A 13,668-nucleotide genomic window follows, 5' to 3' on the forward strand; every position below is an offset into this window, starting at 1 on the left:
TTGATTTGATTGATTTTAATTTATCATCAATAACTACTGCCAGAATAAATTACATTAAAATATTATATTTTCCCTATGTGTGTGTGTGTGTGTGTGCTCCAAAAACGGAGACCAATTTGTGATGCCTAAAGTGGTAACAAAAAACACAACACACATAGGATCTTATTCAATAATGTATTGGATGATGGCTTCATACATATGTGAATCCAAGACACTTGGTATATTTTTGTCCATTCCTTAACAGCTCCCAATGCCTTGAAACATGAGATGAGATGTTAGCCTTTTGAGCACCTCATCTGTATTAACAGGTTTTTATTACATTTATTTTGACAGGAGAGGTGACGCCAGAGCACATACTGTTAAACAACATTTGGAATCTCTTTATGATCAAACCCAAATCTCATAGGTAATTCAGTAAAACAATCGCATACTTGCTTACCCAAGTACTCAACCACCTTTTAGTGATGGAGGTCTATGACCATCAAATCACAATCTATCAAAAAGGCCAGAAAAATCATGAGGCTTAATTGATATGGGATAAAAAGACATTTCTAAATGTCTGCTTTTTACTTAGGGATTTGGGATAGAACATTTCAGAGGGACTTTGTTTAGTCCTGTTTTCATTCAATTCACCATCTTATTCACACATTACTAAACCCGTCTTGTGAATACTACAAAGAGTCAATTCAGTCAGTTGAATATATAACACATTGTGTCTGTCACCAAAACTGCCAATTGCAACATGCATGGTTTCACCAGCGTAAAAAGGGATAAGTGCTGATTCAATGTCAATGCACCAGAACAATAATACAAAACAGTCTATTCCCCTTGTGACCAGTATGAAATTGCATGCAAAATTCAAACAATTAAATTAGGTTTATGTGAATATGTAAAGGTCCATAAGGGTCTGTGTAAATCAATTCCTTTTTCAGCCATTTATTTGTCAATTCTTCTGTGTAAGACGATGAGATCTCATACAAGAAATGTTACTTCTAAGTACTCCCATACACAGTATCACTGATATAGAAAATGAGTTGTAAAAATAAAGGACAGTTCATCATAGATTAATATAGGATATCCAGATTCCCCATTTCATCCTCAGAGGTATACAGTGTCATTCTGAAGTGTCAAGCACATACTGTATCTGCTCAGCAAGTATGGAAGAGTCAGTTCTGTCAGGATGTCAGCAATTTTATACTTTTGCCTCTCTCTGTTTGCTTCACAAAAAACATTATATTAAATGACCTAATTATGAACATTGTCATTGAACCAATGGATTACAAAATAGCCTGCCATTTCTCTCAAAAAACAACCATTAGTTTTCCATGTGCATTCCCATAGTTAAAACTTCCATAATCCCATATAACATATGGCAGAACCATTCTGTCTACTGATTTCTTCTGTTATTATATTCATTAATTATTGTGTTTACCATTTATGAAAGCGACTGGTTCAGTAAAGCTTTAAGAAGCAAGTCTACCCTGAGAGAAGGTCTAAAACATGGGCAAGCTTGCCAGACCAGAACTGGCTCATATGGGTTTTAGTTAAAGGGATAGTTCCCCCAAATAACAAAATTACATATTGGTTTCCTTACCCTGTAAGCAGTCTACGGACAAGGTTCGGCAGCAATCTATGCTTTGGTTTAGTTTCCCTAGCACATTTTCAAAATGCTAATGTTTTGGAATTTGTGGCACAAATCCCATCCAACTCCTTGTACCGATATTAGCATTTTTCTGGCATCATGTCCAAATTATTTGAAAATATCTCAAAATGATTGTGAAGCTCAACAATTTTTTTTGTCACGTGCACAAGTATAGTGAAATTGCCTTGCTTGACTCCTTATAGATGATTTGAACATGATGTGCGAAAATGCTAATATCGGTAACATGACTTGAATGGGATTTGTGCCACAAATGCTAAAAGGTTAACATTTGGGAAAAGTGCCAGGGAAATAAAACCAAAGCATGGATTACTGTCATTCCTTGTCCATAGACTGGTTTCCTAACCCTGTAAGCAATGTCATTTTGTAATTTGGAAGAATGATCCCTTTAATAAATCTGTACACTATATTTCAATATAGTCAGCACATTTTGTTCAATAACATAAGATATAATTTTCAGTAAATGTGTAATATTTATATATCTATACATATACAATCCAAATCCTCTGAACTAGTTAGACAGTGTTTACTACCAACTTCAACGATACAGTAAAGGCAAAGACTCACTTGTGGACACTAAAAATTACATTTCTTGAATCCTCACAATTATTCAAATCTAAGTGCTGTAAGTAGTTCATACACAAGGTATTGAAGACCTATTAAAATGGTTGAGTACAAAACAGAAGGAAAATACAGAAGATTATAACGAACTGCAAGCATGACAAAACTAATATATTAAATACAGTAGTGGCTAGCGGCAAGGATAATGAGACAATCAATTCCATTTTGTGTCATAGAATGTACATTCTAACTGAATTCAATGTAGTCAAATGTTGGTCATACTGTATGATGTTCTTTCCATCAGGATTCATTTCCATGCTTTCAGATTTTTATTCCAGTCAGACAGAGCCAAACAGAGGGACATGTCAGTGCTCTTTAGTGCATTATTTCTTTCTACAGTATGTTACCACCATGTAATCAAACCAGAGTTGTTTGGATGACTCAAGACTGTGTTTGCCCACTGAGCTAAGAACAAGATCGACATGAAGGCAGGAGGAACAGCATGAGTCTCTGAAAAGACAGAATTAGGATGGAGAGAAAGAGAGCAGATGATGAATGTGTTCCTTTGTAATCCAAGAGTTGGGGTTCTCAATGTGGTCTTTAAAGAACGCTCATGTTTGCCTGAGACTCCTCACTAGAAGATTATCAGGTTCCATTGTTGTCTGAGACATCACTCAAACATATCTTAATCCATTTATTCAAAGGTTGGAAGGTCATGAGTGTGAATGACAACACAATCATGGCATGATCTGCATCAACAAAAACTGAGGTAACCAGGTGTGCATTGGCCCGTTACAGTCTGAAACCAGTGATTTAGAGGACGAGAGCAGTCTGAAATAAATCATGTAAACTGTGCTCATGTGTAGTGAGTTTCATTTACAGCCTAGTAAACCTCAATGATAAAAAATAAATACAAAATACACTAAATAGATTCTACTAATTAGATTTGACATTTCCTTTCTTATTTTTTGCAGATTTTTTTTTTTCACCAATTTTTGCTCAAGTATATCACAGGTGACTAACTATAAAGGATAACAGGGTCAGTGAAGTACCATGCTACATCTGGTTCAGAAGGCTATTGCAGACAATTCTACAACATGTACAACCACACTTTATATGTTTGTTACAAATGTTTCAAAACATACAACCAAGAAACCAAGTACATACGAGATGTTGAATATTTAGAGTCTTAAAGGACTATCTCTCAGTCAGTAGTAGAATTTCACGGTACTTGACTTAAACAGTCCTGTCTTACAGACAAAATCTGAAAAATTGCTATTCAAAAAGTAGCAAATTTGGTCAGTCTCTTTTTAAATAATTATAGTGCTTTTGATGGCTTAAGACAGGGGTCTTTTTTAATCTCACCCAGTGGCAATCTACACAACTTCAGTGTACATTTCATGACACCATAGCTGCAGAAGTCTTTACGTCAGAGTCCATTAAGTAAAACAACAGCTAGTGCTGTTACATATATTTCAAAGTAGTATCCATTATCAAAAAACCTAAAACACATTTATAAATATTTTTTATTTTCTACAAGTCCTCTAAGGGAATTTTTCTGTAAGAGTTTAGCTCCGGTTCCCCCGGTTTTCCGAAAAGGGGTATTTATTTAGTGTGATCAGACAGGGAGGACAGGCATTGAGGAGCCAGGCTCCACTCCATGTGCTCTGGAAGCTTCTCTTTGAGAGTCTCCCATGTGCAGTGCGATTCAGCAGGACTGAGGAAATGTGGAGGGAGGGAGGGGCCTAAAACTCCCACTCCAGGGTCTCCTCCCGGTTAGCTGCTCTTTCCAGCCTATGGATGATATTGTTGAGGTTGGCCATTTTCTCAGTGCGTCTCTGAACACTCTTGTTGGGCTTGGGGCTCTGGATGGGAGGCAGGGGGTTAGGGTCCAGGCTGTGGTTGGTGCTTGTGGTGGGTGGGTTGGGCAGGGATGGGGAGATGGGTGTAGAGGAAGTCGGGACAGGGGAGACAGACATCATGAGGCCGGGTGAGGAGGCAGCAGAGGGGGAGTTGAGGGAGACCTCCAGGCTGCTGCGACAGGGCTCCGACGATGCCTTGAAGCTGACCGGGTCTACAAAAGACTTGCTGGAGTTGTCACCTTCGTGCCTGGACTGGCTGGCTCTCTGGGGGCCATCTAGGGAGAGCTCCCCGTGGAAGAGCCCCTGAGCCTGGCTACTCATCCCTTCTTCCTGCCTCAGGCTCTGAATATAGTGTGGAGCCAGGTGGGGCTCTTGGCAGCCGACCATCAGGGCCCCATGCTCCGTTTTCAACTGAGGGAACTGGATGCCCATAGAGAAACACTGGGTCTTAGACTGTCCGATGAAGCCCTCCCTCTCCTCCTCCTCTCCCTCACTGGCCTCCTGTTTGACATGAGGCAGTGGTGTGTTGGCGCTGAGGGGGAGGATGGGGTGGGTGCGTCCAGTGGGGTGCAGCAGCCCCCTCTCATCCCCGTCTGAGGTGGGGCTCTGTGTGGCCGAGGGAGAGTAGCTGTGGTGTTCTGCATCCGTGTCGTTGTCCTGGAGACCCTCCATGAGGACCTCCCGTCGCATCCTGGACCTGCTTAGAAAAACACAACAATCAAACAAACAGTTGGAAGGAGTCGTGTATTTCATTCATCCAAAACAAGCATCTACGTATTCTGTTAGTAATTCCATGTACTATATTGATCAAATCTCATTATTCTAGTCCCTCTGGGGGTGAGGATCTGAAGCAATGTCTGACCTATAGTTGTGAAACCAGTTGATGACGGTATTGGTTTTGAGGTTGAGCTGGGAGGCCAGTATCTCAATGGTGTGCTGGGATGGGTATGGCTCCAGGAGGTAGGCCTTCCTCAGAGCCTCCTTCTCCTCAGCCCCCAGCACCACCCTGGGCTTCTTCACCTGGCTGTAGGGACACAGGTCTATGGAGGCCAGGGCCGGGCTCACACATTCAGAGCTGGCGCTGGGAGAGTCACTATCTGAGCCGGTACTCAGCAGCCCATACCGCCGCTTCAGATAGGCTGGGAGGACAACAAAGAGAGAAAGAGTTAGAGAATTCAATGACGACGCACGGAATAACATGAATCAATACATCACACAGTATAGCTGCTGTACATACATCCATGGGTACACTCAGTGCTCTACTGCTAACATGCAAACCCTGATAACAGAAGACCAGATACCATGCTGTAAATAGACCAACCTTTCTTCTCCATCTTCTTCATGTCCCTCAGCTTGTCCACATTGTGCGGGTCGTTGAGCCACAATTGCATGCGGACGAAAGGCTCCCTGCCTTTGAGGCTGAGTTTATGCCAGGGCTTGGGCCTGGAGAGCAGGTCTGACACTGAGCCCTGGGTGAGGCCCAGTATACTCTCCCCAAACAGCCGCTGGCCTAGAACACACACACAAACAAAAGGTGTAAACACACACCATAACACATTTCCCAAACAGAGCACACAAAGTAGATCTGTTTAAACACTGCTGACCTAGTGGATACATGACATAACTAAGACTCAGGGTTTTTCCTAGTCAGGTGGTCAGACCAAACCACAACACATATCAATAACTCACCAGAACATAGACACTCATTTCTAAAACCCATATCCAGATATACCAACAGACTCACCTAGGTTGTTGTCTGTCAGTACCTCCTTGACTTTCTTGGTGATAGCGTATGTGTCCAACTCTGGGTACATGGCCACCAGCTCCTGGATGCCCAGCGGGGTGTGGGGCTGGTGAAGGGAAAGCAGACTGGGGGTGGACTTCCCTCCCTCTGGGTGGGGGTTCACCAGGCCCTCAGGCTGCTGGTTCTCCTTGCTGCTCTCCAGGGTCAGGCTGATGGGCTCCACCAGCGGGCTGGGGTGGCTCTCCTCTGGGCTGGGGGGCGGGGAGGGCGACGACTGGGCCGTCACTGGGCTTTTATCTATGGGCGGAAGTCACAAAACATCAGAGGGTAATATAATCAGTTACAGCAACAGATAAAGAAGCAAAGAGACCTTCTCCATTCAACTGATTGACCAGAACTTAAACGTATACAAACTATTACTTCTATTAAAAAAATGTGTCCATGTTGCAATGTGATATGGAGTGGCCCACCTTGAGAGAGGCTCTGGCTGGGGAGCTGGTTGAGTCCTTGTCCCAGCTGGTCCAGCAGCCACAGCTGCATGCGGATAAAGGGTTCCCTGCCTTTCTGGGTCAGCTTGCTCCAGGGTTTGGGCCGAGACAGCATGTCACTCACACTGCCCTGAGACAGACCCAGCACCTGGAGAGGACACCAGAAACAGGCTAAGAGTCAGCAAGTAAAATAGAGTAAATACTAAACAGCTATTTCTAATGTGAATATGAATCTTAAGTTGATAAAGATCTTGGGGAGAAAAGTTTGGCTATTTCATACACTCTTTTGCAAGACGAAAACCAGTTTGAGATGTGACAAAAAAGTGACTGGCACATCAACTTCACCACATTACTATTTAAAAATGTTGCATATCTACAACCACTAGAGGGCGGTAGCACACAGTCTATAGAATTAAATAACACTTGCTCTGGAATCATCTTTTACTTAAAAAGAAGCCTTGCTAATTACTTAGATGTATGATGCTACAGGCATAAAAGAGTCACAGAAAAACATCCAAAACAATGCAAACCATTTTAGATGAAGCATGGACAGACAAATCAGGACGGAGTAAGGAAGTTAGTACAGCGAAGTAAAGTAAACACACCTTTTCACCAAAGATCCTCTGACAGATGCCATTCTTGGCCAGCTTCTCTTTGACCTGTCGGGTGAGTTCGATGGTGTCCACCTCGCGATACATGTACATCTCATACTGCTCCGGCGTCAGGGGCGGCACGGTGGGCTTCAGGGTGCGGGGGATATATGATGGGTAGTAGGCCAGGCCACGGCCAGTTGACTCTCCACTCACTGAAACGTCTGACTCCACCTTCACCTCCACAGACTGCATCATCCCCGAGCCAGTGTCCTCCTCGGCCGCAGACGCCTCCTCACTGTTGGGCAGACACTCTCCGTTCTCCAGCCGGGGCCGGGCCGAGGGGCCCGAGGACGAGGACAGGGAGGGAGACACTGAGGTGAAGGGCTGAGAGTTGCCGCCCCCTACGCCGCCCACCATGCCTATGGGCCCCCGCTCCACGGACCAGTGCTGGTCGAAGTAAGTCCCTGCCTCGCCGATCTCTGACTTGACTTTACGGATGATGTTCTGAACGAAGGCGGCAGGGGAGAGGACACTGAGGGGGGTTTGGGGGCTGCTGACGGGGTTGGCCATGCACACAGTCACCGTGCCCCCCTCCTCCTGTTTGATGAAGGTGGGTAGGGGCAGGACCTTGGAGGGCTCAGGGAGACCCAGGTGCTTCACTTGGGGCCCAGCGCTGGTGGCAGAGGCCCTGCCACAGACCTCCATCTCCATCAGGGCCTGCTGCTGCGCCTGCATCTCCCTCCTGGCCTGCTCCAGGATGTTCTTGATGGTGTCATCTGAGCTGCTGTCTGCCCCGTTACTGCTCCTGCCCGAGGGGCTGCCCAGGGATGTCTTAATGTCACCTGCAGAGCACACACACATACAGTCACAACACCCCCTCGTTACACACAACTCTATGAATACATACTCCACACCGACTTCAAAAAACTTAAACTGCCATCAAAACCAATTGCTGTCAAAATGTATACACCAAAATAATGATAATCTAAATGTCACCTGACCTAGCACAGTTGAATATAGGGTAGATGCATAACCTGTTCCAGACCCACCTCCTCTCTGGGATTGGATCTCCTTCTTGGCCTGCTCCAAGATATTCTTGATGGCGTCGTCTGACCCAGTTTCAGGAGTTCGGATGCGAGGAGTGATGCTCCCTGCCACAGAGAGGGTAACAGAGAGAGAGAAAGGGGGTGAGTGGGATGGCTGATCAGAGAGCAGTTCCAAGGCGTTGCTTTTGACTGGTAGATCAATGGCTGCCTTTGAGATCTTGGCATCTGAGGTTGCAGTATACGGCAAGTTCAACTTTCAAAAGCTCTGAAATCTGGGGAGAAAACAAAGTTTAAAAGTAACACAACAAACATGGGAGAGGAAGCCATGAAGAAGTTTGAGGTGCAGGCCAAGGAGATTAAAAGGTTTAACCGCAGAGAGGTCCAGAAACTACACCACCAGCCTTTCAAAACACACCACATGAGAGACGAGTTGGCAACTCTGCTCTATCCCTCAGCACTAATAAAATCCTGAAATGAAAACACTGCTATCGCAATACATCTGCAGACAACCTTCAGTTTTAGCATATTAAATGCTTTTAAATGAGTGCCTGCAATTCTTTCAGTTTAGAAAGTGAGTTTTCATGGCTCGGCACTGTGATCCTGTCCAGTATTTCCTGACACACCCAGTGATCTGCTGTTATATCTGTGGTTCAGAATAACCACTGTCCAGTCCACTCACCTCTCTGTCGGACCTGGATGGTTCTGAGGGCCAGAATGTTCTGTTCATCAGACAGGAACTGTTTCATCTTGATGAAGGGCTCCTTGCCTTTCACTGTCAGCTTCCTCCAGGGCTTGGGCCGGGCCAGGATCTCACTGACCGAGCCCTGTGATAGGCCCAGCACGTAGTGACCAAACACACGCTGGCCAATGTTGTGCTTCAACAGCTGCTCTTTGATCTGGAAGGCAATATCCGCTGTCTCCAACTGGTCATCATCGCCTGCAGTGGAGCTCCCACTCTCCGATTGGTCGCTGGGCAGGCCAGCCTCAATGCCCCCAGTTCCTGCAGGTCCCTGATTGGTTGACATTAGGGCGGCTTTGGCTGCATACAGGGCGGTGGGGAAGGCCATGATGGGGCTGCCGGCTTCCTTCTTAAAAAGTGGGGAGCAGAGGAGCTGCTTGTGGAGGACGTGGTCCGCAGACAGCCTGCCCCCTGAGCAGGGGGACACAGAAAAGGGGCGGGGGAGGTCGTGGCTAGAGGAGGAGACGTCCATGGTGGGAGGACCAGGGCTGGCCGAGGTACGCACATCCACCTGGGAGACTGAGGAGAAGGACCCTGTGGGCCTGCCCCCCTCTCTGCCTGACTCCTCCGATTGGTCCTCATCTGCAGACACAGTCACACTCAGTTTGGCAGCACTTTCACAGCCACTGGGGTTAAAGCTGCATAGGACCAACACAGACACTACATGAAGCTTACATACACTGTGTAGTCTCGGGTCTATAAACAACAAAACAGCTTTCAAGAACTACAATTAGATGTCATAGACATAGGGCACGTTCGACATTCCAGCTGACTTGGAAGGTGAGTCGAGACTGACTCCCTGATCTACAAATCACCTTGCATCATAAATAACTACTGAATACGATTTGTAGATTAGTCAGTCACAATTTACCCATGATACATCACGGTTTTGATGCTCTCGAACGTGGCCATAGACACTGTTGCCTCACCATTGTTGTGTAAGACTCTGGCCTTATCCATCAGGTATTTGTGAGAGGGAAGAAAGGCCTCTTTGTCCAGCAAAAGAGCCTCTGCAGCCTTGGCAGATTCCTGGTGACACACACATCGTAATTTAACAGCCTGTGTGTATCAATTATAGTGGCTGTAGATGTCCTTACAATGGATGCTGCTCACTAAGGCATTCAATGGCACTGCTGTACTTTTCCTTCCTTGACCGCAGTGGAACATGAAGAGGAAAACAAAAGTCTACTTTGAAATAAACTACTCTGTTTAATACTGGGCTATGAACAACAACGCAATACACAGCAGACCGTTAGTAAATATCTCACCTGGGACGAGTTACCATTCGCTGAGGCCAACTTCATTACCTTCAGTATACTACAAGAGGGGAAAAAAACAGTATGAATGTTATATTGTGTTCCTGTATATAAGATGGTGTAAAACGTTTAGTAGTCTCTTATCAAGCACTGTGGGTCACCTGAGTTCTGTTTTAATCTCGTCATAGTCCATCTGGGATTGCAGTTTAGCTTCTAATCTCTGAAACAGTCAAAGAGAGGAAGCATATTTCACAAAACTCCACTAACAAGAAGGTACCTCTTGCCATTTGAGTGTGTGCAATAGAACATACCTCAATAGCTTCCGTTTTATAGGCCAGCTGGCGTTCCAGCGATATGATCTGATTGGCTGAGGTGTCCTGGACTTCCTGTAGTGCAAACTGCAGTCTCTGTATGTTCTCCAATAGCCTGAGGATCTCACGGTCTTTAGCAATCAGCTTAGCCTCCAACTTGGATGACGACACACCACCCTTCTCATCCCTCTCCTAAGAGGAAGAAAGACAGGGTGTGAGAGAAAGAAAGTCAAAGAGAGTAAGAGACACTGAAGGGTAAGTTAATGAAAGGCGATAATTCCTTTAAAAAAATTTATATATTCTGCCATCCAGAATTCACACACTTAAAAGATCCATGACGTGAAGCTTGACTTGGCTCCCTGTCAATGAATTTGAAGGGGAAGAAATCGAGGAACACATTGATCTAAAGAGGAAGTGGATGTGGTCTCGTCTTACCCCACTAGTGCCCTCTGGTGGATCATAGCTGCCTGGGGTGGTGCTCCGGGCACTGGCCAGCTGCTCCTTTAGCCTTTCCACCTGCCTCTGGGCCATCTCCGCTTTCTACAACCAAACATCACAGCATAACAACTCACACAACAAAACACTGACACAACCAATCTGTCAGTCACTCAGCAGATATACAGATGAACTGGTCCTGAAGAGAACAGAAAGACAAATCTGAGGACAGACCCTCAGCAAAAAAAGAAATAGGAGAGGGGTTGAGACAACGCCCACCAGCAGAAGAGTGCATCTACCACTCCATTTTGCTGAGAGGGCTGTTTAGTCAGCGCACTTTCTTCCCAAACTGTTTACCTGCTCTGTCACACTCGGGCTGCTAATTAATGATTCATTTTGAGAACATTTATCTAAGAGCTGCTGGCGGAGAGAGAGCGTAGGATAGTGAGCGAATGACAGAGCGAGCAAGCGAGAGAGAGAGAGCGAGAAGGAAATAGAGGAACAAGAGAAAGAAGGAGAGAGAGAAGAGAAATCACTAGGAAGGAAAGATAGCAATCAAGGCAATGAGGTAAGTAAGAGCCCCAGCTCATAGCACTCCGACATCAATCGCGCTCGGCAGTCTCTCCTGTCCTCTACTGAGTGTTGCCGTGGTGCCGTGGAGCACCCACAGACGGGGGCCAGGTTTTTCTGTCTCTAATCACAGGGGCTCAGGGAGTGGGAGGCAGGGGAGGAGGCGGCATGGGGGCTGCAGGATGCAGGGTGTCTAATTAAAACAGGAGGCTTGATTACAGGAGTGATTACCTTAACGAATGAGCATCTCAATCAGAGGGCTGCCTACAGGACGGCAGGTCTCACTCACCTGGTTCGCCTTCTCAAGGTTCATCACAATCACGCTGACCTCCTCCACCCTGGAACACACACAGAACCAGCCAGTGGGTTACTGAGGGGGCTATGATTTATACACCCTCCTTGACTTTTACACACTTTTCTTACATGATTCACAGTAAATCACACACTGCCGCAGTCTTCACACAACATCAAGAAAGCATCAGTCCTCATATCGCGCCCTGGACTGCCTGTCTGACCCCTACTCTGAGTTCTTTGGAGATTGCATCCCTACATTCCTCCATACATCTAACAATCAGAAGTCTAATTTAAATAGCAGCTCTGCCAGATTATTCATGAGGTTTGTTTGAAGTTCAACAGTTTCTTTTTAGACACATGGGACTTGATTTTCAAAAGGTGGAGAAAAATGAATTAATGGGGATTGTGAGATTGATTAAAATATGCACATAGATTTCTGGAATTTTTCGGGACAAAGTAACCCCTTTCCGTTTCACTAAATGTGTTTTTGAGAGGAAATCAGAGATCTTGTTCACTATCAAACAAACTCTTTTCAAACCAACCATGTTCTTCCTCACCTCCGTCTGCCCCCACAGTGCCCTTCATCTCACTGCTGGTTATTATGGGCTTGCTTTAGGAAGATTAATGACACAAACAACTTAACTCATCACCCATTCTGAATAGTCACAAAGCATTGCTTTCCAACATTTTGTGTGGTTAACAATAGTTAGAACCCCAAATTCAGGACATTTAAAATATCCAATATTTCTCCATATTAATTAGTAGTAGTGTTGTGCTGGTGTACAGTCCAAGACTCACAGGGCTCTGGGCAGTGTCCAGGCCACGCCAATAAGCCTATGATAGGTGGGACCACACTGACAGAAAAAGGAACGAGGTGTCACATACAGAACTAATGAACTTGTGCAATATGGAAAAATGCTTTGTATTGATTAACTGTTCAGATACTCAAAATCAGCCAAAGTAGCCAAATTACCCTAATTAGCAACATCATGGAAAAAGTCAGTGAGAGTAAGAAGAGGTAAAGTTGGAATCACAGAGCCATGGGGATGAGTCCTGAGAGAGAGGTAGTGGTGATTATGGGCCAGGGGGTTGTGTATTCAGTATTCCTATTAGACTACTGCGTCAGTTGAGGACAACACCCACTCATATGTCAACCCTTATAGGATGTAGAACTCATTACCTATTCATTAACTACAAACCCAGCCATTCACAAATGAAGCACTGGCCCGGTGGTCCAAGCACCAACACACAACCATCCTTCCTCTTCCCTCACAGGGAGCTAAAGAGCTGTCACTGTGAACAGCTGCTGAACATGAGAGGGGAGTCAAATGGAAAATGCTTCAAATCCAGCAGAATGGATGGCGGTGGGTCTGGAAAGTCCAGTTCAATAGCACCATGGATTAAGCCTGGGAGAAAATCCATTACCACCGGCTCAACCCAAAAAAAGGAGTGTTTACTTTTAATGTCTATCGACATCCTTCATACAACTTCAGATTCATTTCAACGTTGAGTTGGATACATAGCGCTCACAGATCCAGGACAAGGTAGAATATTTTCTGGAGCAATCTTTAAATGGAGCCATTCTTCTTGAGGCGTGTCAAGGCTCTGGCCGCCAGACAGAGGCGGCCAACACAGAGCTCTCCCATCCATAGACCTGCATTAGTCACACCGCGGTAACGTCCAAAATGGTTCCCTATATCAGGGATCATCAACTACATTCAGTAGAGGGCCGATTGTTTTTCTTAAGCGGAAGGTCGGGGGGCCAGAACAATTTGTAAATAATTCGTAGACTACAAATTGACCGTAAGAAGCCCAAACAGACATCATATTTGAAAAACATAATAATTTCAACCCTTGATTACATTTGTATAATCACGTGTCTTTTCAAATCTAAAATCACCTAGAGCTGATTTCCTGGTGTTTTTACAGTCTCTTATGTCCAACAATGAAAAACACCTGCAGGACGCCAGATGGGGAACCCTGCTCTATATTGTGCACTACCCGCCTAGGGCTCTGGCCAAAAGTAGTGAACTATAAGGAAATCGGGTGCCATTTCAGATGCACCCTGTATTTACAATGGCATTCTGAGGGTTCAGACTGGAAATGGGT

The 13,668-nt window shown here is 45.2% G+C and overlaps 1 protein-coding gene across 5 annotated transcripts in view; it reads right to left on the reverse strand.

Annotated features, from left to right (window-relative positions):
• Positions 1–160: 160 nt before the first annotated feature.
• LOC106585474 (homeobox protein cut-like 2) overlaps positions 161–13,668 on the reverse strand; it is a 114,827-nt gene continuing 101,319 nt past the window's right edge. For 2 of the 5 annotated variants that reach the window (XM_014171709.2, XM_014171713.2), the window contains 14 exons: positions 11,555–11,603; positions 10,696–10,800; positions 10,261–10,452; positions 10,111–10,169; positions 9,962–10,010; positions 9,623–9,722; positions 8,634–9,275; positions 7,910–8,059; positions 6,921–7,750; positions 6,298–6,463; positions 5,828–6,124; positions 5,405–5,593; positions 4,946–5,222; positions 161–4,783 (listed from right to left, as the gene is read on the reverse strand). In XM_014171709.2, coding sequence (XP_014027184.2) covers positions 3,967–4,783; positions 4,946–5,222; positions 5,405–5,593; positions 5,828–6,124; positions 6,298–6,463; positions 6,921–7,750; positions 7,910–8,059; positions 8,634–9,275; positions 9,623–9,722; positions 9,962–10,010; positions 10,111–10,169; positions 10,261–10,452; positions 10,696–10,800; positions 11,555–11,603 — 3,922 coding nt within the window. In that variant the 3' untranslated portion in view covers positions 161–3,966. The remainder of the gene's footprint in view (positions 4,784–4,945; positions 5,223–5,404; positions 5,594–5,827; positions 6,125–6,297; positions 6,464–6,920; positions 7,751–7,909; positions 8,060–8,633; positions 9,276–9,622; positions 9,723–9,961; positions 10,011–10,110; positions 10,170–10,260; positions 10,453–10,695; positions 10,801–11,554; positions 11,604–13,668) is intronic. The other 3 variants (XM_014171711.2, XM_014171710.2, XM_014171712.2) reach the window with 3 other exon arrangements.

This window comes from Salmo salar, chromosome ssa24 (assembly GCF_905237065.1).
Source record: "Salmo salar chromosome ssa24, Ssal_v3.1, whole genome shotgun sequence".
NCBI lineage: Eukaryota > Metazoa > Chordata > Actinopteri > Salmoniformes > Salmonidae > Salmo > Salmo salar.